The sequence below is a fragment of the Lygodium microphyllum genome, chromosome 26 (assembly GCF_053477565.2).
Source record: "Lygodium microphyllum isolate KBCC chromosome 26, Lygodium_microphyllum_v1.1.10, whole genome shotgun sequence".
NCBI lineage: Eukaryota > Viridiplantae > Streptophyta > Polypodiopsida > Schizaeales > Lygodiaceae > Lygodium > Lygodium microphyllum.
This window is the reverse complement of record NC_141160.1, coordinates 121,662,946-121,686,621: the sequence shown is the minus strand read 5'-3', so window position 1 is coordinate 121,686,621 and position 23,676 is coordinate 121,662,946. Positions and strand designations below refer to the sequence as shown.

At 39.9% G+C, this 23,676-nt stretch overlaps 1 protein-coding gene across 2 annotated transcripts in view; it reads right to left on the bottom strand.

Annotated features, from left to right (window-relative positions):
• The window catches only part of LOC148013753 (protein EMSY-LIKE 3-like), a 114,747-nt gene that overhangs the window by 19,865 nt on the left and 71,206 nt on the right, over window positions 1–23,676 (bottom strand). For both annotated transcript variants that reach the window (XM_087668591.1, XM_087668592.1), the window contains exons 6-9: window positions 14,780–14,848; window positions 14,377–14,691; window positions 13,991–14,053; window positions 13,794–13,860 (exon numbers count right to left, since the gene is read on the bottom strand). In XM_087668591.1, coding sequence (XP_087524717.1) covers window positions 13,794–13,860; window positions 13,991–14,053; window positions 14,377–14,691; window positions 14,780–14,848 — 514 coding nt within the window. The remainder of the gene's footprint in view (window positions 1–13,793; window positions 13,861–13,990; window positions 14,054–14,376; window positions 14,692–14,779; window positions 14,849–23,676) is intronic.

Here is a 23,676-nt window from a genome sequence, read left to right as displayed (position 1 = left end):
GCTAGGCACTATTCACCTAGAGTTTGTGCCTTTATCAAACAATTTTACAGACATATTGACCAAGGCAATCAATTGGCCGATGCTTCAATACTTACTACCCAGGATCAGCTTGGATACATCCTTCCCTATTGCTTTAGATTGACGCGAAGAGGATGCTTTCCTCCAACTTTTGCTTTCAGTTTGAGAGGAAGTGGCTTTCTTCTCTTGATGGTGACAGGATGTTGTTAACAATTTTTTATTCAAACATTATGCATATTGCACTTTGTATCTTCATCTGCATCATCAAGATGCCATGCTTGTAAAAGGGTGCTTGAGCAAGCAAACAATTCCCTTGTGAGGGCATTGTCAAAATGGCACCATTACATCAAATTTTGCAACTACTCCCTCTTGCAAAACTTCATTGCATTGGCATTTTGTTCTTGTAAACATGCATCTATGTGCATTTATCTCTTTTCATTCTTTGGAGTGGTTAGCTTTGGATTCACCATATTCGTGGCATTACAAATAGCAATCTCTGAGGCTAGCTCCCTTACTTGCTTAGCATGTTTAGCTTGCCTTTTGCTCTTCTTTTTTGCCTCTCCATATACCCATCAACACCAAGTAGTTAGTGGTTGAAATAGATTTGTTTGTTTTGTGAAGGTCTTAAAACATACAATCCCTATTTTCCTTTGGGACATTATTGCTCGATCGATCGAAAACTTTTTGGAAAATACTCCAATGCTAAATCTTTTGAAAATCAAAACAAGAACCTCCCAACTTTTTTTAAAGACAATCCATTGTATTTCCATCAGCCTTTGTAGGCCTTAGTAGGCCACTAGGCAACCAACGAGCACCCTCTGTCCAATGTTCCATCTTCTCTGGGGTAAACACTTGGGCTCCCTTGGTAAGATTATCATTGCCTTTGTAGTTTTGATGGGTCACCGGGCAGCCAACGAGCACCCTTTGCTCGATGTCCTAGTTGCTTTGGGATAGGAAGCCTTCGAGAAAAAAATAGAAAAAAGACTTGTGCATGTTTGCAGTCCCTTTCGCATTACAGCTTTGCACCTAAGAGGAGGTATTGAGCTAAATTATCATTATCTTTTATTAAACCCCAAAACTCAAATTAACTAATGAATTTTAACCATTATTTTAAATTGGGAGCAGTCCGAGAGAGTTGTTGGGGGTAAAGACGCATCCGCCTAGCCGCCCGTGTATTGCTACACTGACAGTACCCGCCATTGCACACTGCAGGTGGCAGACGCCCGTCACAGTCACTTATTCTTTATTCTTTTAGTGGCAGTTTGAATAAAGGAAGGCCCGGCCACACATTGTGGTTGTTAGAGTTCCCACTTTTTGAGTCTCTCTCTCTTGGCTCTTACTCTCCATCCGCCATAGCTCTCACCGCCAAGCTTCCTCCTCCTAGGTTCCACTTCCCTTTCAACTAGTATCAGAGCAATGCCTCCATAGCTCTCACCGCCAAGCTTCCTCCTCCTAGGTTCCACTTCCCTTTCAATTGGTATCAGAGCAAAGGCATTGAAGCTTGCCCGGCATTCTCTTCAGCCCGGATTTGAAGAGCTTCAACCCGAGCTTCAATGGCAGCCATGGCACCTTCATTTGCAAGTACGTTTTGATCTTCGACCTCCTCCCCGAGCTCCCAAACTTTCATCGGCTTCTTCCCGGGCTGCATTGGAGCCCCCTTGACCTTGCCTAGTTCCCCCGAGGACTATTGTAAATTCCCCAGGAACAGCCAGCGCAATTTTCAGCGCATTTTTAGGGGGCTGGGCTGATCTGCTCCCCGGCATTCGCCTGCTCCTCCCCAGCTTCCTGGCACTCTTGGTAACCTTCCCGAGCATTGCTCCACTCCCCGGCATTGGTGCTTCACTCCCGGTGATCGATTCGAGTTCTTCCCCCTTCAGCCCTTTGCTGTATACACAGTCCCAAGACTGTCAAAACAGGGCAGCACTTGACAATTACTGTTTAATGCTTCTTGGCATTGCCCATTTGATGCATATTGATGCCCGGATGTTATGGGATGCTATGTCTATGCTTTGGGACTGATTTGGAGCAGATTTGAGCACCGTTTGAACTTCATATAACAGTAAATTGCTTGCTGTAATACTGTGCGCTGAAGCTCATTTACTTGGTATATGCATTTGTTCATGGATACGGGGTGCTCATTGGAGGTTTGAATGATCATACCGATGTATTTGGAAGTTGTCAAATGCTTATTCTTGGTTCCGGAATGCTTTTAAGCTTGCATTAAGCTCCGACTTGGTTGTTCTTCACTGGCATTTGGCTTCAGTTGGCATGCTTTGGACCGGTTTATGCCTATTGTCATTACTTGACATTTAGACTTCTTGCATTTATGCTTTGGTCAGATATGGATGCCACTTGGTTTGCCCATGCTTGACAGTTACTTGGAGCTTCATCTTCCGATGTATTTGAGCATTTTGGATCTACTGGGCATTACATTTGAATGTCAGTTACATGCTCTTTGCATGCTTTCACGCTTATGCTTTATGGGTCTGAGATAGCTTGGGATTTATGCTCCGAATCTACCCTACTGGGATTTGACATGTCTGATGCTATGTATTTGATGTATTGGAGCATTGCTTACTCTCTTTACATCTGACTTCACTTCCAGTGGGAGCCTCTTGGTATATTCGGATGTACACAGAGTCTTATTTACAGATGAGCTTGAGCTTGTGGAACAGTTACATGCATTTGCTCTCTTGAGAGCTTTATGTCTACAGTTTGTTTGTAGTGGGCTGATTTGATACGCCTATTGGAACAGGCACCTATCTTTGTCACAGGTTTGTCAGTTTTGTATGCATCTTGGATGGTTATGTATTGAGCTTCCTATTTATGCTTGTGCCTGGTCTCTTCTCTAACCCCGAGACCCATTACATGCATGACTTTTGGACCTATGAGATGTCTCTTGCCTCACAGGTTATTGGTTTGACAGTTCTTAGTACCTTCTTGCCACTGGAAACTCTGTTGGATGTATCTTGCTATCTGGCGGTTGCAATGACATATGTATCAGTGATTGCTTCATTTTGGGACAGTTTTACATACTGCTGTCATTTATTACAGCAAGCTGAAATCTACAGATTTTGAGCACTTCTATAAGAGTAATGCTTACTATTTGATGATATCTTGGTCATATTTGGTGGATAGGTGCTTCTCTTGGTGAAACCCACCCTTTCAGCCAGTTTTAGCAATGGTTTTAGTGCATTTTCTGCTGATTCCAGCAACCTGCAATTTTTCTTTTTTGCTTTGATTTGGGGCAGTATGGCTAGTCATTTGAAAGACAGCTCTCTTTAACATTGCCAAGTTGGATGGTACCACCTATGGGTATTGGAAGTCCCAAATATGGCAGGTTTTGGTGCAGAAATTGCAGATTAAACCCTTGCGCTTCAAGGGTGTTAAACTTGAGGATATGGATGACGATGTTTGGATGGAAGTTGATGAGCTATGCAAGTCTACCATTATTTTGTCACTCTCAGAAGAGGTCCATCATAATGTTGTTGAAGATGAGAATCAAGTGCATGGGATTTATGGGGAAAAATTCAAGAGCTCTATGCGCAGCAGAGTCCTGCGTCACAGGTGTATTGGTTGAAGCAGTTAATGGACCTTCGCATGAAGAAGGGGACCTCCCTTTCATCTCATTTCAATCAGTTTCATGCTATCATGAAGAGTCTGTTGTCACAGGGTATTGAGTTCAAAGACAACTTGCACCCATTGTTTCTGCTTGACACCTTGCCTGAATCATGGGATGTCTTCCGTACTGCCATATGCACAAACAAGCTTGATGGGCTGAAAATCAAAGATGTTGAGAGTGCTTTATTGACTGAGGAAATCAACAGGAGAAATAATGATGCTTCCCGCTCTTCACATGCATTGACAGTTAGAGGTGGCAGACATGGCAGACATGATAATGATCATAAGGGCAGGGACTCCCAGAAGTCCAGGTCCAAATCACGTGGTCGGAGTAAGTCCTGTGGACAGAAGTCTGATCTTACCTGTCATTATTGTGGGAAAGCAGGACATATTAGGCCACAGTGCCATAAAATGCGTGATGATAAGTGCAAGGAAAAGGAAAAAGAAAAAGTAAAGGAAAAGTCTTCTGAGCGCAGTATTGTACTTGCAAAGTCTAGTGTGAAGATAGAAGAGATTAATGTCATGCAAGCCACTGATTCACATGATAATTACATACTTGCAGCTTCTTCATGCGATGCTTTACAAACTTCTAAGATACATTCTATGTATGCCCAATACTGGCTCTTGGATTCGGGTGCGTCCTTTCATGTGACACCCTGTGGAGATTGGTTTTATACCTATCGTACCAAGTCTGGTTCTATGCGTCTTGGTGATGATAGGTCTCTTGACATTGTCGGCATTGAAGATGTTAGGCTGCAGTTTCCTTCTGGCAGTTCTTTTGTTTTGCATTATGTACGCCATGTACCTGCGTTGACTCGCAACCTTATGTCAGCTCAACAGCTTGATGATACAGGGTATTTTGTGTCTTTTGGAGACTCTGCATGAAAGATTACTCATGGCAAGCTTGTACTTGCAAGAGATGCCAAGTCTGGCAGCCTCTATCCCTTACTTGTATCTAGAGCTACATTGGATCATGTTTTGTCTGTGAATTCTATTCCCCATATATCCCTTTGGCATGCTTGTTTGGAGCATATGTCTCTTAAAGAAATGAAGATGCTCCGTGCTTTGCAGTATCTTCCACCTTTTGACTCTTCACATTTTGATTCTTGTGATCATTGTTTGTATGGCAGGCAGACTAGAAATACGCATAAAAAGTCTGGTAAGATACACATGGGTGAGCCCTTGGCTCTTGTGTACTAAATGTATGTGGGCCCATGCCCTATTAGTCACTTGGTAGAGCAAAGTACTTTGTTACTTTCATAGATAATTACTCATGTAAGGTTTGGGCTTATCCCATAAAGAGAAAATCTGATGTCTTAGACACATTTCAGCGTTGGCTTGCATTGGCAGAGAACTAGTCTGGGAAAAGGCTAAAATGCTTAAGGTTAGATAATAGGGGTGAGTATGTATCCCGTACTTTTGAGCAGTTTTGTGATGAGAGGGGTATTAAGCGTCAGTTGAAAGCCCCTTACACCCCTCCCCAAAATGGTATGGCTGAACGCATGAATAGGACCATTCACGAAAGGGTCCATAGTATTCTTAGCCAGGCTGGCTTACCACAACACTTTTAGGGTGAGGCACTTACTACTGCAATACATCTCATTAACAAGTCGCCTAGCAGTGGCATTGACTTTCAGGTTGCGAAGGAGGTATGGGCAGGCAAGCCCCCCTCTTATGATCATTTGCGTGTCTTTGGATGTAAGGCATTCTACCATGTACCCAAGAACAAATGCAACAAGCTGGATCCTAAAAGTGTCAAATGTATTTTCATTGGCTATGGAGATGTAAGAGAGATGGGTTACCGTCTATGGGATCCGCAAGCGCGGAATGTGATCTGCAGCCATGATGTCATCTTTCATGAGGACAAAATGCATATGCAGCCTGAGAAAGTGGTTGAGGTATGCAAAGTTATCTTTCAAGAGGAGCCACTTGCTCCTGTTCAGCCCGCTCCACTACCAGCTAGTCAACGTGCGACATCACTTGATGCTCATGGCCTAGATGCTAGACATGCTTATGTTAGACAGGATGTTGGTCAAGCAACAAAGCCTGGATTGAGGCATTCTACTAGAGATAGACGACCTCCTGACCGTTTTGCGCCCTCTATGGATTATGTACTGGTTACAAATGCAGGAGAGCCTCTCACTTATGATGAGGCTATGCGTAGGGGTGATTGTCACTCAGGGTAAGAAGGCTTTGCCATGCAAGTGGATGTACAAGCTGAAAAGTACCCCTGGACACCCCAAGCCAGCATACAAGGCTCAATTAGTTGCTAAGGATTTTAAGCACAAGCATGGTGTTGACTTTGATGAAGTCTTTTCTCCTATGGTCCAGATGACCACCCTACGCTTAGTCTTGGCCTTGGTTGCACAGCTTGACCTGGACTTGTACCAGATGGATGTCAAGACGGCTTTTCTACATGGGGACTTACATAATGAGATTTACATGGAGCAACCTAAGGGCTTTGCAGACCCTGGCAGGGAACACCTAGTGTGCAAACTAAAGAAGAGTCTATATGGCTTGAGGCAGACACCTAGGGAATGGTACCATAAGTTTGATGCATTCGTATAGTCACAGGGCTACAGCTGCAATGCTATGGATCCGTGCTTGTACACAAAGAAAGCCCGTGACGGTTCTTTACTGATTTTGGTACTCTATGTGGATGGCATGCTTTTAGCAGGGACAGCTCATGAGGAGCTAGATGCCCTTAAGGCTCAGCTTAAGAAGCGCTTTGAGATGAAAGATCTGGGACAGGCCTCTCATATCCTTGGTATGCGCATTACGCGCAATAGATCTCAGAGACTACTCTATCTGTTACAAGGGAAATACATTCATAAAGTCCTTGAGCACTTCCGCATGCAGGATGTTAAGCCTATTGGCTGTTCATTACCTTCTCATGTGAAGGTTTCACATACCGATTGTCCACAGACAGATGAGCAGAGGGCCGAGATGGCCAAGATTCCCTATGCATCAGCCGTGGGCAATCTTATGTATGCCATGATAGCCACCCGTCCAGATATTGCTTTTACAGTTGGAGTTGTGGCATGTTATATGGCTATACCTCGCAAGAAACATTGGGATGCCATGAAGGGTATCATGAGGTACCTTAAGGGCAAAGCAGATTTCAATCTTCATTGCACAGGTTTCCCCCTCATTTGCTGCCACCAACTATCATCTCCTTCCCAAAAAGGCTAGTTTAACAAACCTATTTCTTGGGTGCATTTGCTACCTATGCCACCTAGTGACTCTCTACAATGCTGCATTTGACTAACCAGCTGCCGCCCATTGCACCATATCCATCATAAGTTGTGTTTTGCTCATTCTACTGCCACCCAAGCTATCTTCACCCCAAGAATCTTGCATTTGCTGATTTTCACCCTCTTCTAGCTATATGACACTAATATGGCATCGACTACTGTATTCGTTGTTGCTAGATGCCTTCGGAGGCTACCTTGCTGCATTTCGAGATCCATCAGAGTACGGCCAACTCTCCAGCTCATTATCTCAACCTCAATCCTCAAGACACGAGTGTTTGGGATACATTATTCATTCATTGCATAGTGTGTTCGCTACATGAGCATTGTTTTATACAGATTCATTCATTTCATACCCTTCACCGTGTTCATTGTCTCTAAATTACCCTAACCCTAATTGTGTTTTGTTCAGTTTCTGCTTTGTCATACAATTCTATTTGTGTTTCTATGTTAGGGTTTTTCTTCATAGTGAGGTGCACATGTGATGTGCAGGTTAGTTATTTTACAATGACGGGCCAAGAAACCTAAGAAATCAATGGGTGCCAAAGGTAAAAATTGCATTAAGTTGTATTTAATGGACACCATGTGGTTCCTAGTGTCAAATGTTTTCCTAGATCACTCTATTAGCTATTAATATTAGTGGTGATATTAGGAACTACACATTAATTAATTAATCTATGCCAGTTCAAAGACTAATAAATGCTCAAGCACAGTTGGGTGACAAATTGGCCTAGCCAATTCAATTGTTGGCTTGACTACTTAATTTTCTTGACACACATTACTAATTAAATTAATTTTTAAGATTAATGTTATAAAAATTGATTTAATTTGGCTGGAAATTGCTGAAAAATGGATTAGGAAGACTACCACTTGGCACAACTTGCTCATGCAAGTGAAAGGAGGCTGGTTGGAGGCTAGGAGAGAGAGAGGAGAGTATTTTTGTTATAGGCCAGCTAGAGAGGAGGCTAAGAGACCAGGCCGCCAGTTGATTGTGGCCATTCTCAACCAAGGAAAGTAGCCATTGGAGCAGCTGATAGCTACCAGAGACCCCACAACAATAGGTAACAATGGGAGAAGAGTTGCTCCAGCCATGCAATAGCTTTTGGGCAGCAAGCAGCAATTCTTTGGGCTGTTAGATAAGGATAGCAACAAATTCAGCCTCTTTCTCACAATAAAAGTTTGAATTTTCTCTCCTCAACATTCTCCCTCATTCTCCAACCACCTCTCAAGTTTCCTCAGCAAATTCTAGTCATTTCAAACATTGGAGGTGGAGAATTCAAGGATTCTCTGCTGTAAACCCTAATTTATTGCAAAAATTAGGGTTTAACAACCACCATGGGACGCATCCTCAAATTTCAAGGCCTAGTACTTGAAATTCAGCAGCAGAAATTAGAGGAATTCCAAAGAAATTTGAGAGACCAGCTAGTAGCATTGAGTTTGGGGCTGAATCTGTCACTTAAGCAGCATACTAAAAGCCAATCCCCAAGCAAAACAGGGGCAAATTGGTTTGAAGGCTTGGTAGTCACTTGTTACAGCAAGAGGCTTTTGGACAGCAAAGGAGATTCAAGAAGTGGCAAGTTTATTTCATCCAACTACAATTCAAGTTAAAAATCACAAGGGGCGCAATTTTGGGGCCAATAGGCTGTCTATTTCCAAGTTTAAGTGGTAACATTTTAATTTCAATTTATGTAAATTTATTACTTATTGTAATTAGTGTTAAATCATGTCGTTACCACCCTTTCCAAAAAGGAAGACTGGTTTCACACACTCTTGAGACAGCACCTATGATTCTTGAGGCACTCTTTAGAGTAGTGATCTTCATACACAAGTTATGGGAGCTCTCCTGCTAGAGATACCTCATACTAACATTGGCCTCCTCTAGACTGCTAGAAGTCAAGGTTGAGAAGGAATGTTGGTACTCACAAATGGCAACTTGCATGAGCTTACATGGGTTGGCTCCCACCGTTAACTATAGCTTAAATTGTTCTACACTCCTCCTCAACTAGTCTAAGCTGAATTTAGTCATTAATTTGACATTCTGAGAGATGAGACAGGGAAGAGTTGGATCCAGTTGTCTCCCCATCTAGAACCAAAGACGTTTTCACCAAAAAATGTTTGTGGAGTCACTTTCATCCATACATTCACTTTCTAACAATGTATGCAAGTCAACATAGACATAGACATACTATTTTCTCATCTCCTTTAGATGTAGTCAAGGTGGGTCTACCTCGCCAAAACTAACACATAAACTGGACTTACGTTTTTTCATCTTTTTCCTTGCATACAAAGCATATCCCTATCCATAAATATTACATTTTGGATACCTTAGCCCTACTAGCCAAATTTAATATTTTTAATTCAAACTTTGGAATTATGGTTTGAAAAGTCCCAATTATTGAAACATGCGCTTTGCACTTGCACATTGAATAATTATTAATCTTTGGCTCTCAACTACTCAAACCCATACCACTAATCGATCTACCCATGTCATATACAACTTACACGCTTTTTGGCTTGCCAAAGAACTACGAGTTAATCACATGTTAATCCCAAGCTTGGCACATCTTGGTAACATACCCCCTCTTGACAAAATGCAAGTGTCCTTCATCACAATGACCAAAAGGCATTCAAAACTGAAATACATAAAGTTCATACAAATATTTCCACTACATTTACCAAGATACTAAAGCATACTATGATAGACATGGTCATTGTCACACACAATAGTGAAGATATAATGATACTCGAGGTCTAAATAAGCATTCATATACTATTGCCAACCTAGAGAGTAAGGAAAGCCAAGGAAGAAGAAGAAGACCAAGCACCTTAGATGAACATATAGTATCGTCAAGCGACTTCAAAATCTCTGACCCAATCTACATTGAGGGAATGGAGATGCTACTTGCCTCTTGAGCATCATGTGATGCTCTTAATCTTTGCAGCTCTATTGAAGCTAAAGAAACCTCAACCAAAGCCACTATAACTCAAAAGCTTCTAGCTAAAGTGGCAACTAAGGTGAATCTATTAGGTCACCCTTCTCAAAATAACTCTTTGCCAAATAAGGACGAGAAACTTTACCTCTTAACTTCCTTTCCCCATGTGTCAAAATCTCATCTAGTTCTTCAATTTTAGGCTAAATCATATTTAAAAATTTCTCTACCACATCTCTTGAAAGGGTCTAAGAAGACTCACATGAAAGGCATTATGAATCCTCCAATGATTCAATAGCAAAGACACAATTGAGGACACATGTTTATGTCATAAGAGGTGTCTTCCCTTGAGGATTCTTTGAGATGCTTTTTGGGTGCATTAGTAATTTTCGCCACTTGTGTGTTGTTGGCAATTATGTGCAAGCATAGATTTGGCTATGAAAGAATCACAAGTCAAAGAAATAGCAATAACGTGGACTATTGTTATGCAGTTCATTACAACTTATCACGGCTAATGTACTCATGACTTTGCAAGCTGTAGTCATGGACTTGAGTTGGGGTTTTTACATATGCTGATGGATTGTTGCCTACACACAATCTGTTGAGTGTGGCTGTGAATTTTAAGGCAAGTCACATGGCTAATATACTAATGGTCAATCCCTCATTGTGGTGGCTTAGCGTCCTTGGACCGCTATGAAGGGAAGGATATGCTGATGCTAAGTTTGATAGCCTTTAAGTATGCCTACTGTGCACCATGCTTCTTTGTAGAATTTCACTTTGAGCAAGGTGCTGTTTAGTTGGATAAGGCAATAATTTCCAACAAGTAATTCATGGACAACAAACTATTCCATGGTCATCTAAGCATCCGTGATACTTTTACAATGATTATCAAATTTTGAGCTAAGGCATTGAGCTAAGGCAAGCCAAGCTCTATTCAAGAACAATAATGTTGGTTTTCAATTTGCTATGCAAGGGGATGCAAAAAATGTGTTTGGAGGCATTCAACCCAATGCGTTGGCAAAGAATGATAGTAAATGGTTATTTTGCATGAGCTTAGTAAGGAAATCAATTTTACTCCAATGAGAAAGTAAATAAAAGTAAATCATATGATTAGATTGTTTCGTGAAGACATCTTATAGCTTGATAGCATGCTTTAGTCGATTATCAATGAAATAGTTCTGCATGGATGAGTTGGGGAAGCAAGGTTAGCTCTCCAAAGAGCTCAGGCAAAACATAAGGTAGTCACAAAGAATAGATATCATTGCAATGCATTTCAGTTTACAATGAGTGACTGGATTCTCTTGTACATTATAAAGGATTTGCAAATTCCCAAATAGCTTATTAACTTCAACAAAGAAACAATCATCCCACACAATTGGACAACACTATCACATCACTCTAACCAATGTCTCTTACTTGTTCCTATACAAACTATAGCAAATGCTCAAAAACCAACTCATAACATATTAACAATGTTAACTAAAACAAAACCAAGCATAAACCTACATACTACACACAAATGCTTGCACAAGCATTGTGTTCCACTAGATGTGTCAATTACCCTCACTGACTACTTTACAAGACTTACACTCATGGCCATCCCAAAAGATCCACGACTAGTGATATATTTCGAGCACGAGAAAGCATTCAATGTAAACATGCATACACTCAACACAACCAAACAATACACTCAACATATATCAACTTGTATTTTCCTTATATATTACTTTTAATGATTTATCTACTTTGCACATGATCACTCCACGTATAGCCATCCCATAGCACCCACATCTAGTGGTAACTATCAACCATGGACAAATGAAAATACTTAATACATATAAAGCACATATTGCTAAGATTGGATTTTTTATGTATTTGAATCTCAACAACCATAGACTCACCCCCTTGAGAAAGTTGATAGCAATGGAACAATGAAACTGGGCTTTAGGAAACCTAAATGGGCAGTGGTCATAAACTTAATATGCAAAATTCTAACAACTACGTTTTTGGATCAATCTATGTTGTCTACGTGAAGTTTTTAAGTGATTGTACGAGAATATTCTAGTTTCACTTGTTCTTTGGTTTCTATTGTGTTTTAAGTGTTGAAACTATGTTCAATCAAAGTTCTATTATCCTTTGCTTCACTAAAGGCTAGTTTCACATTATGCGATACGCGTCCATGCATAAGTATGTATATATGCACGCAAGTATGCGAGTAGATACATATGCGACTCCTACTGTAACCAACTTTTTATATACCAATTATTACCAAGACATATTGGTTCGATGATTCAAATTAATTTTATCCTCATATACTTTGAAAGATGATTTGCATTATTTAACTGTTTCAAAAAAATATGATTAAATGTTTATCTTTCTATTCAAGGATGGCCAATGGCTAAAATACCCTATAATTATACTTGAATTGTCATTGACGAGATGCCCAAGAGAAATTAAAAGTTTAGTCGAGCATGCAAATCAACCAGAAAGCTTAAATAACTAAGACTTTTACACTCAGGTAGTCACATTGACTAGAAACCCATATAATAGGTAGTTTTAGAAAGTGAAAGCAAATACTCATGATCAAAGAAACAATCCATGAACCAATAAACCTACATAAGAAGCTCTCCAAATCTAAATTTGACACCTCCTAAAATTTAGGAAGTTACTATTTTTGCAAATTACTCAAATGAAAATTTCGTTTCCATCAAAGGCTCTAAAATTTCACAAAGAACAATTTTATTTTCGACGGCTATCTCAAATTCTTAACCATTTGAGAAATTTTTAGAGAAGAAGGTTTGAAAGCTTCTTTATTTAGAAAAGTGACATGTGGCATCTAGAATGGCACACACTTTGAAGAAACAAGTATTCTTATACTTGTCATTTTCAACAAATACTTGTAATTTATAGCCTCTACTTCTCACTTTTGAGCACCCAAGCCCCATAACTATATATTGGAGATCTCTCTCTTCATTTTGAATAGACTCTCATGTTGAAATCTCAGTCATATGCTTTATACTCTCCTATCTATCACTCATCCAAGAAGCAATTTCTACTTAGCTTAAACTAGTCCAAGCATTAAAGAAAAAATTCAGCTTATTATCTGGAGTATATAGAAATTAGGTTTTTAAAACCCTAATTTTTAAATTTACAGCAAATCAGTCCTTTGTATATAATTTAGGCAATTAGTGCCTATGGTTTGTTTCAATGAATTACTATAAAGGAGCAGGGGCAGTTCCCCTCTCAACATGGTGTCGACTCTCTCTCTCTCTCTCTCTCTCTCTCTCTCTCTCTCTTTTTATGGTGATAATTGATCAAGTTGGCTAAGTTAAAAGTATTGTCATTCTCACATTCTTCCCCATACTTATACCCATGCTTACACCACAACCACATCCTGTAACCAGTTCAGTTCCCTCTTCTATAAAGCCAAAAGAAAGAATTTAGAAGATTTATAGAAAAGCTAATAGAAATGTGGTTAATCCTAAGGTTATATTTGTATCCAACACCTTTTAAGCCAAATCTCTCTAGAGGATGATCACCTTGCAATTTAGAGTTCAAATGGATGAGAGAGGGCAGGTCAAGAAAGCATGAATGTGCAACTAACCACTTCAATCCAATAGTTATGGAGACTATCCAACATGCTGATGCCTTCCCTTGATAAGGAAGCAACATGGCATTATACACATACAATGAATTTGGCACCATTACTTGCAGTACCAAGTGTACACTTGTCTATACAAGTTAAGGTCACCAGACTCTCTTTTAGGTCATATGGTCTACAAAATATGAAGGTTGATGTTAAACTTTGTTAGAGAAGAAGGCTGAAACTGCAATATAATTTTATATAGTGATAAACTAATTTCTATAAACACTTAATGGATAATTCCAACTCAATTTACACATATTGAGGGGGAGGCATCAAGAAAGAATTTTGAGTAGAAGTGACAATCACTCAGCCACCTAAAGAACTCACCACTTTCTCCCTCCTCTGAAGATTCACCAATCTCTGCCAAGGCCTTTCTCAGCATCTCTTCGTGCTCCTGCAGCCATGTTACACAAAGCAGATTTTGAGTGTGTTCCTGGGTAACCTTGAACAATGCATATACTTCCAATTTGTTTATTTACAAATGCAATATTTTTCTTTCTAACTTCATAACCCATAAGACAAACCTTGGCCTGACGCTTAACACTTTCGATCTTTGCTAGATCATCTTCCTCAGCAATCTTGTCAACCTGCCCATAAGGTTTAAATTTCAATGTCCACAAAATGACAGACAAAATAAACCACAGGATATTTGCATAGGTAATGACCAAACAAACTGGCCAAATGCTAAATCTTAAAAGCATGAAACAAATTCCTGGTTCAAATGTCAAAAGCAATGCACATACCAGCTCACATACTGAGATTAAGTGTAAAAAGGACCTTAAACGTCTCAGTCAGCAAGACAAACCATGTCATCCTCAAGATAAATCACATTGACAAGTATCTTTGAGCAAAGGAAACAATAAGATTGTCTAACCTTGATCGAGAAGTTAACTTTCCGAAATGCACTCACCTCTTTCACAAGAGCATCTAGAGAGGGCAACTGAATCTGCTTGGAACCCTTTGTATCCAGGCCATTTTCAGGTCCCGAACCTTTCCAATTTCTGAGGCCAGTTGGAGCAGACTTATCGAATGAACTAGTAGGCCCTTTATTTGCATTTCTGCCTCTTCCACCCGGAGAAATTAGACCACTTCTTCCACCTCCCTTTTTCGTGCCTCTTCCCACGATTCCCCGCCCACCTCCAGCAAAATTTGCCGATGTTGATGGACCCTTTCCAACCACAGACACAGGAGGGCCTCCAACTACTTTCAGATCACGCGGTGACAACTGCACAAAGTTGCCAACAGTAGAACCATGAGCTCACAGAACTTGGCTTGTAAACAGATCAAACTCTGACATTAATGTATTTACGAACCTCCTTCAGGTTGACCCACTCCCAAGTTTCATTGGCAGTGTTCATCTCATACACAAGAGCATGCCGACCCTACAGAACACATCATGATATTTAGTTTTGTTTTCAGTATATCCAGCTTAGCATGCTCTTAAAGAAGACATTCAATGTTCAACCAGATCAAGAAAACACTTGAAATTTCCCCTCCTCCCTCCCCCCCCCAAAAGAAAACAAAAAAAGAAAGAAAAAAGAGTTTTGAATTCCATTCTCTAGGTCCCCACAAACTTAGGCGGAAACATCAGCCTGATTTACTTAAAAGAAAAACATTGTGAGTCTATCTGATGTATGCATTGGAAACAGCTGATTGTCTGCTTTATTAACTAGCTTTCACTTACCTATATCTATGTATTGTTTACCTTAAGGTTCTAAAACTGCATCTTGATACAATTTACGCCATCTATTTTCATGATCATGTCCCATGTGTTCAATGGCACTAACCTCTTGAAACATTTTTGCTTAGTTATGTGAAGCAATGAATTATCACTGTTTATGAATTGAGATCACTGATCTTAATAATACATACATCAAATGTTCTCTGCATTTCTTGCAAATTTCTAAACATAGTTGTCAAGTACAAAAGGACAATACCATACAGTGTGATAAAATATGGTACTATATGGTACCATAAGATTTAGTAAGGTACGGTACGATATAATTACCCCCAAAAAAACCACCTTCAGTATTTTGGACTAAAGATGATAGAATAAATATGGAAAGTCTAAATAGCTATCCTATTAGAGTATACAAGCTGATTTCTTGAGGTTAACATGCCAAAACCTCTGAGGTATATGCATCATGAGCAATATGTGCCCATATGATCCTTACAAAACAACCAGATGTGTACAATCCATATGAAATCATATGGTCCAAGTGTTGTGAAAAAAACTCACCACTTCGCATTGTTGTTCAAAAAATGACTGGTGCCAATTTTCGACTTTTTTTGGCTGTTTGGAGTATGAATTCAAAATTCTGCCTGCTGCCTTCTTTTAAAGGAGACTCCTCATCACTTTCCATCACACTGTCATGTGTTTCCACAAAAACAGAAAAAACGCCTAGCACTGCTCAAGGGAGGTAAATTTAGGTGTTTGTTTGCATGTGTAACTATTTGTTCTGCATTTGTGTAGCTTAGATTTTTATGGTTGTGTACCTAGATTAGGATCTTTGCTACAGTTTTGGTTTCGTTTTGCTTTAAACACTTGATGTCTCTTGGCCAAGATTGTTGATGTCTTACTAGGATAAGCCACACTTTCATTGAAGCTGCCGAATGTCAAGAAGAACAGGTAAGTTTTCATTGCTTTAAGGATTTAGAAGGTTGCTACTTGGCAAAAATGCCCATGCAAACTGAGAAACGTTTTTGGGAGCTAGGTCTCAACCATTCAACTAGTTTTACAGCTTCGGAGAGAGAGACAAAGAGAGAGTTGCTGGTCTATTTTCTGATCAGAGAACAGCAATTTGTTGCAGAAGACGGCCATCTAGTAACCTCGATAGGCAAGGGACAACAGGGAGTCACCTTCCAAGGGCTAGCAACAGCATTGCTAATCAGGTGACAACATTTTGGAGGTGTCTGGCCTAGCAATAGATGACCACATTAAATACAGACTGAAGCAAGCAACATACAAAATTTAGGGTTTTCTAGCGAAGAAAATCAGATTTCTCTCTCATCTTTCTCTCACCTTTCCCAACCTATTCTTAGGAGATCTCAGCATTTCTCAATCATTTTGAGCAAATCTCAGCCAAATTTGATGGACAGCAAAGAGATCTTTATTGTAAACACAAAGAGATAGACACAAACACTGACACAGAAAGTAAAACTCTAACCCTAAATGCAAAACTCAAAACTCAAACACAGAAACTCAAACACAAACAAAAGAAGGGAGTAAGAACACAACTTTGAAGTGAATGAATACTGCAAATGAATATAAGAGTGTACAAATACTCAAGGGCAGAGCAGAGTGTCAGAGAGTAACGTCCACAAGAAATGGATCCCAAGTGTTGTGACCACCAATCGGAGTAACGGAGTGAGAAAAACACCAAATGCTGATACCTGAGTGTGAGGAGACTAAGGCGATTGCAAACGATGATGCCTAATGATGTGGGCAAAGCAACAAAGCATAGCAGTAGAATGCCGCAATAGAACGTCGCAGTAAAATGCAGCAATAAAACACCGCAGTAGAACGAGGTGATGGCAGCAATCGCGAAGGCTAGACCGCCATGTGGTGGGAAACTGATAGCTGAGATTTGCACACAAGTGTGAGAAACCTACACAGGAGGGATGAGGCTGAATGGGGCAGCCTATCTATTTATAAATGTTGACGGGTACCCTAAAGAATTAGGGTTTTTGGGGGGACCACTGAAACTCTCTTGAACCGCTTTCTGTTTTAGGGTTTTTCAGTAATCCACCTATATGGCCCGATTGGGCGCCTGTGACCAGAACTCACATATATCAGGGTTAGACTCGCACACAGAAAAGATTGATGCCTTGAAGTGTGGGCTAGATCCACCAGAACAGCCAATTACAATCAACAAGATGGCATAATCATGAAATGCTTGTATAATGTGCATGTGTGGGCTGAAAGCTTGAAATGCATATTTCTTTGCATAGGAAAGTCACATAAAGATTCTAATACCGTTTTTGCGATGTACACGGAAAAAGCTTTCATATGACACCCATATTGGGGGGGTCCCTAAATTTTAGGAGATCCCTAAATTTTAGGAGCCCTCTCTCATTTCCTCTCCCTCCCTCTTTCTCTCCCTCTCTTTCTCTCTCGTTTTCTCTCCCTCTCTCAATACACCTACCAGATGTACATCTTTTAGATCTCACACCGTATTGGGCAATGATATAGTCTATATCTTAGAGAATGGATTGCTTAAACAATCCATAGAAAAAGCTAGGTTAAAGAGACTAATTTTGAAGATTCAACCCTATCAGCTAATTGTTGGTCAATTGTATCGGTCAAGACAGGATGGACTTTTAAGGAGATGTGTCCGCGAACATGAAATGCACAATGTGCTCATGCAAGCACAAGGTGGGATTTCTAGAGGACATGTCAGTGGAGACACCACAACACACAAGATGCTGCAGTCTCAACTGTGGGGCCTATTCTATTCCGCAATTCAGCTAAGTTTGTGAAGCACTATGATAAGTGAAAATATACCACCAAAGTCCCTATTCATAAGGACAAAATGAAATTAATCCCAATGATTTCACATGCCAACCATTTGAAAAATGGAAAATTGACTTCATTGGTCCAATCAGCGCTACAACATAATAATCACAAGCCAAATACATCATTGTTGCCACGACAAACTATCTCACCAAGTGGATGGTAGCTCGAGCAACTCACAAAAGTGACATTAGAATCACACCTAAGTTCCTTTGAGAGCAAGTAATCTCATAGTTTGTTTGTCCCATAGAGTTGGTTAGTGACCAAGGCACACACATCATCAATGAAGTGTAGAAAAACAACTCTCAAGACTGGAAAAAGAGGTTGCCCAACACCAAAGACAGTTGGCCAACAGAAAGAGCAGAAGCCAGCCCAATAGGAGGGGAAAGGAAGCCAAAACATAGGTTTATAAAGCTCTCGTAGCAGAAAACGAGACATTCTCCTCTTGCATTCTCACTTCTCTTCAATCCCAAGCTTTCCAATCAAGGCTTAAGTATCAATGTGGGTACCTAGCTTTGGTACCATGTAAAGAAATGCAAATAATCAATGAATGTTGTATGAAGGGGCCTTAAACCTCCATGTCTATTTTGGGGCTATTTAATAATGCTAATCAGCTAAAAGTGTGTTTCAACTCAACATCCCCTCTTAGGCCCAAAACTGAGTTGAAACGTTAGGCCAACCACTTTGATTTTTACTTGCCCCAAGGCGTCCCACCCCAAGGCAGCCAGGACATCGAACAAAGGGTGCACGTCGATTGCCTAGTGGCCTATCCAAACTACAAAGGCAATGGTTATCTTACCAAGGAAGTCCAAGTAGTCACCCTAGAGAGGACAGGGCATCAGACAAAGGATGCACGTCGGCTGCCCAGTGGCCTACCAAGACCTACAAAGACGGATGGAACCACATTAAACTTTTTTTAAAACATTTAAGTGACAATTAAAGTTTATGAAAAGCGGCCGATTGAATAATAGTGACCCAAAAGACCGGAGTAGGCAAGGTACACCCAACACATCACAAAACAATACAAGCTTACCCATCCACTCGAGCGTGTTGATAATGAGAAAAAATAATAATGAGATATCCATGTGATAAAGGAGTATGGTTGTACGGTGACAACCACCGTCAGTGGAAACAACTCAGGATCCACTCAAGTCGTGCTTTGCACAATGAGATGCAAAGTATGCTACATGCTGAAAAATGCTCATGCAACAGCTGTCACTTGGACAGTATCCCTCGTGGGGAAATTGTTCACTTGCCCGAGTGCCCTAGTACAAAGATGATGAAATCATGCAATGCAAAGGGAAAAGGTACAACAGGGGGGGAGAAGCCGATGTCGAAGACAAAGTGCTAAAGCCTGCAGAATACCAGGAAGGGTAGGAACCTGTTAGATGCCTGCAGTGTTAGATGCCCGTCAGTATTAGATGTGGGAGATTTCTGCTAAGTCCCTCTCTGTTATCTGTCATCAAGCACGAGAGAGTCTTACTTGTAATTTCCTCCCAACCACGTCTAGGAAGTGTTGGCTAGACTTTTCATCCATCGTGTCTCCCTCGCCAGCCATCTCCTTAAGGTGAGTTATACTATTTTAGAACTTACTCACTTCCTAGGCTCCCCTTGACCCCATTCGGGTGCCCAAGGCCCCCGGACGGTCTTCTCTCACACTTGTTCCCCAGTATTATACCATAAATGTAACATTTTCTTCCCCTTAAGAATCGGTTTCGTCCTCGAAAACGATACTTGGAAGGTCCAACTGTAAATTGGAAAACCTTTTCCTTAAAGCACTTACTCGCTCCCATGTTGAGCTTTCTTCTGAGCAATCTTTCCATTTGACTAGATATTCTTGATAAATAGTATTCCTTATTCGTCTGTTATGAACATTTAAATTTCTTTCTAGTTCATGTGGATTAGATTGATCATCTAATAGATCCTCAATATTATCATTTAAAATTAGATTATCCTTATTACCCAGCTTCTTTCTTAGCTTGCTTACATCGAAAACTAGATGTGTTTTAATACCAGCAGGTAGTTGGAGCTTGTAAGCATGTTCTCCCACCCTTTTAAGTATTGTGAAAGGACCACAATACCTGGGTGAAAGCTTTGAACATCGTCCCGTTTTCATGGTTTTAGTTTGTTCAAGAACCTTAAGGTAGACCAATTCTCCTTCCTCAAAGGAGATGTCTCTTCAATGAGAATTTGTATAAGCTCTTGCTCGATTTTGAGCTTTCTTAATATTTTCTTGAGCAAATTTTAATATATTATTCATATCCTCCAAAAAGTCCTTGGCTACCTGAACCTTTTCCTTATGTAGTCCTACTGCATGAGGAGCTCTAGGCTAAAACCCATACATTAGCATAAATGGACTATATCCAGTGGAAGAGTGCTTGGCACTATTATATGCAAACTCTGCTATCAGTAAATACTCTTCCCAATTAGTTTGCCTTTTACTTACATATGCTCTGAGCATATCTTCAAGGATTTGGTTAACCCTTTCAGTTTGCCCATCAGTTTGCGGGTGCTCTGCTGTACTCATGCTAAGTTTAGTATCCAACTTCCTAAATACAGCACGCCAAAATTGACTATCAAATTTTCTATCTCGATCAGAAACTATATTTTCCGGAAGGCCATACAATCGGTATATGTTCTCTATGAACAATCTAGCCAATTCTGGTGTTTTAACATCAATTAAAGTTGGAATAAACCTAGCCATTTTGGTTAACCTATCCACAATCACCCACACAGAGTCGTACCCCCTCTGTATTCTGGGTAACGCAACAATAAAGTCCATGGAGATACTCTCCCATTTTCCCGAAGGAATCTCTAAAGGGGGGAGAAGTCCTCCCATTTTTAATCTTTTAGCTTTAGTAACCTGGCATTTATTACATTTGACCACATAGTCAAGGACGTCCTTATTCATTCCAAGCCAATGGAACTGCCTTTTAATAAGACTATAAGTCTTATTAACTCCTGGATGTCCCACACTAGGGGTATCATGACACTCAAAGAGTATCTGGCGCCTTATTTCTTCATCTTTCGGGACACATACCCTACCCTTGTAGACTAAATAACCATTATCAATGGTAAAATTCTTCCACTTGAATCCCATTTGAGCAGCCCCTGATGCTCCGTTTCCTTGTTGAACATCCTCAGATATTCCTTTCTCAATGGAGACTCTTCCATTTGAATCCCCATTTTCTATTGCTTCTCATATGTTGGAATATGCCGGATCAACCTGGCATTTCCCTTTTGAGGATTCGAGTAAATTAGAAGTGAACTGAGTAAAACTCAATTCATTTATGATGGGCATTATGCTGAGTGCATAAGCCACTATATTGTACTTTCCCTTTCTATACCTTATTTCGTAGTTGAACTCTTAGAGAAGTTCGGCCCATCTGGCTTTACGCCCTTGTAGATCCAGTTGGTCATTAAGCCACTTAATGCTTTCATGATCCGACAAGATCAAAAGTTTGGTACCATACAGATAGAGCCTCCGTTTCTTCATTGCATGTACTATTGCATATAGCTCCCTCTCATAAACAGAATAATTCCGTTTTGCACGGTCTAATTTCTTGCTTTCAAAAGCAACTAGTCAACCTTCTTGTAATAAGATCGCGTCTACTGCCCTATCACTGGCATCAGCTTCAACCACGAATGGTTTATTGGGATCCACAATTAATAGTACTGGAGCTGTAGCAATAGCTACCTTAAGTTATTGAAAACTTTCATTTTGGTCTGTTCCCCAATTAAAACTCTTCCCTTTCCCTTTAAGTTGGTCCATCATTGAAACAGCTATTTTGGTATAATCTCAAATGAAACTACGATAAAATCCAAATAAACCTAGGAATATTTGCAGCTCTTCCAGGTTCCTTGGAGATGGCCATTCAATAATTGCCCTTACTTTTTCTGGATCCATCTTGATTTCCTCTTTCGAGATAATATGCCCCAAATATTTGACCTCTTGTGCGAAGAATTCACATTTAGTTTTCTTCGCATAAAGGGAATGTGTTCTTAACAATTGGAATACTAATCGTAAGTGTTCCAAATGTTCTCCTCTTGATTTACTAAAGATCAAGATATCATCCTAGAAAACTACTACAAAGTGTCCTAGATAGGGCCGTAACACACTATTCATCAATTTCATAAAAGTAGCTGGTGTATTAGTGAGGCCAAAAGGCATCACCAAATAATCATAATGCCCATATCTAATACGAAATGTTGTCTTAGGAACATCCTGTACCTTAATTCTTACTTGGTGATAGCCTGATCTTAAGTCAATCTTTGTGAAGAATTTTGCCCCTTGTAATTGATCAAAAAGATCTTCCATTCTGGGCATAGGAAATTTATTCTTCACCCTTATTTTATTAAGTGCTCTATAATCAACACAAAGTCGCATAGAACCATCTTTTTTCTTTACCAATAAAATTGGCGAAGCCCAAGGTGAATTGATGGGTTGTATAAACCCTTTATCAAGGTAATCCTTAATTTGTCTTTCCACTTCTTGGTGATGTATTTCACTTAGCTTATAAGGTAGTTTAGAAATAGGGTGTGTATCCCTATCTATGTCAATTAGGTGATTTACATCACCCCTATCTGGTGGAAGGCTACTTGGTAAATCAGAAGAAAACACATCTTTAAATTCATCTAACCAACCACTTAATTCATTACTTACATTCAACTCACAAACATAATAAAATTGTTACTTTATATTACAAAAAGTAAAAGTGTCATGTACAAGAAGGGACCATAACATATATACCTCACAAGCTTCCTTCTTTATCAGCTTCTGAACTTCAATGGAACATATCAAAGGGTTATCAGATACTTCATGTTCACCTTGAATCACAAAAGTCTTACCATCCCTTTCAAATTCCAGTGTATTATGATGATAACTACGTTTTAAGGATGGTTCCAATCCCCATAGCCACTCCCTCCCTAAAGCAATATCAGCTCTTTCCATATTCATAATTTGGAAATCAAGTTTATCTTTATATCCTTGCATCTCAATTTCCAAATTGGATACCATTGTATCCCATATTTTATTATCCTAACCTTGCATCATACGAACAACATATTAATGGCCACTCTTTTGTTGGGGAAGTTTCAATTTTTTGACAAGTGCATAATTTATGAAGTTGTGGGTGGCAGAGTCATCAATCATGACTCTAACAATCTTTCCAGCTATCAATCCATGCACTCTAACTAAATCATGTGGCCCGAAAGTAGGCTGCCACATAGAAGTTGACATACAACACCTGTGTTGTACATCCTTGTGCAAGACTTGTCTTTTCCCTTGCCCTTGTCCTTATCCTTTCCTTTATCTTCCCACTTTTTCCTTTGAGGGGAATTCTAGGCAGCATGGTTAGGGGATAGGCAATTGAAACACAGCCTTTCTTTTTTAGCCTTATCAAAGTCATCTTGACTTAACTTCAGCCTTACATATTGTTTCTTTTCAAAGGGTTGTTTTTTACCCTTAAGGAATGGCATTTTCCTTTTAAATTTGCCTACAAATTTTGAGGCTTCAAATTCCTTAGTCTTGGGCTCTGTATCGCTAAGACTAGTGAGTGCACCTCGACATGTATTATCTTCATTGATTAATGCAAATTCAATTACCTCTTCAAGAGTCTTAGGTGAACTCCTTTTCACTTCCTTTTTACAGACCTTATCTAGTCCCCTTATGAATCCTCTTGTCTTTTGAAATTCATC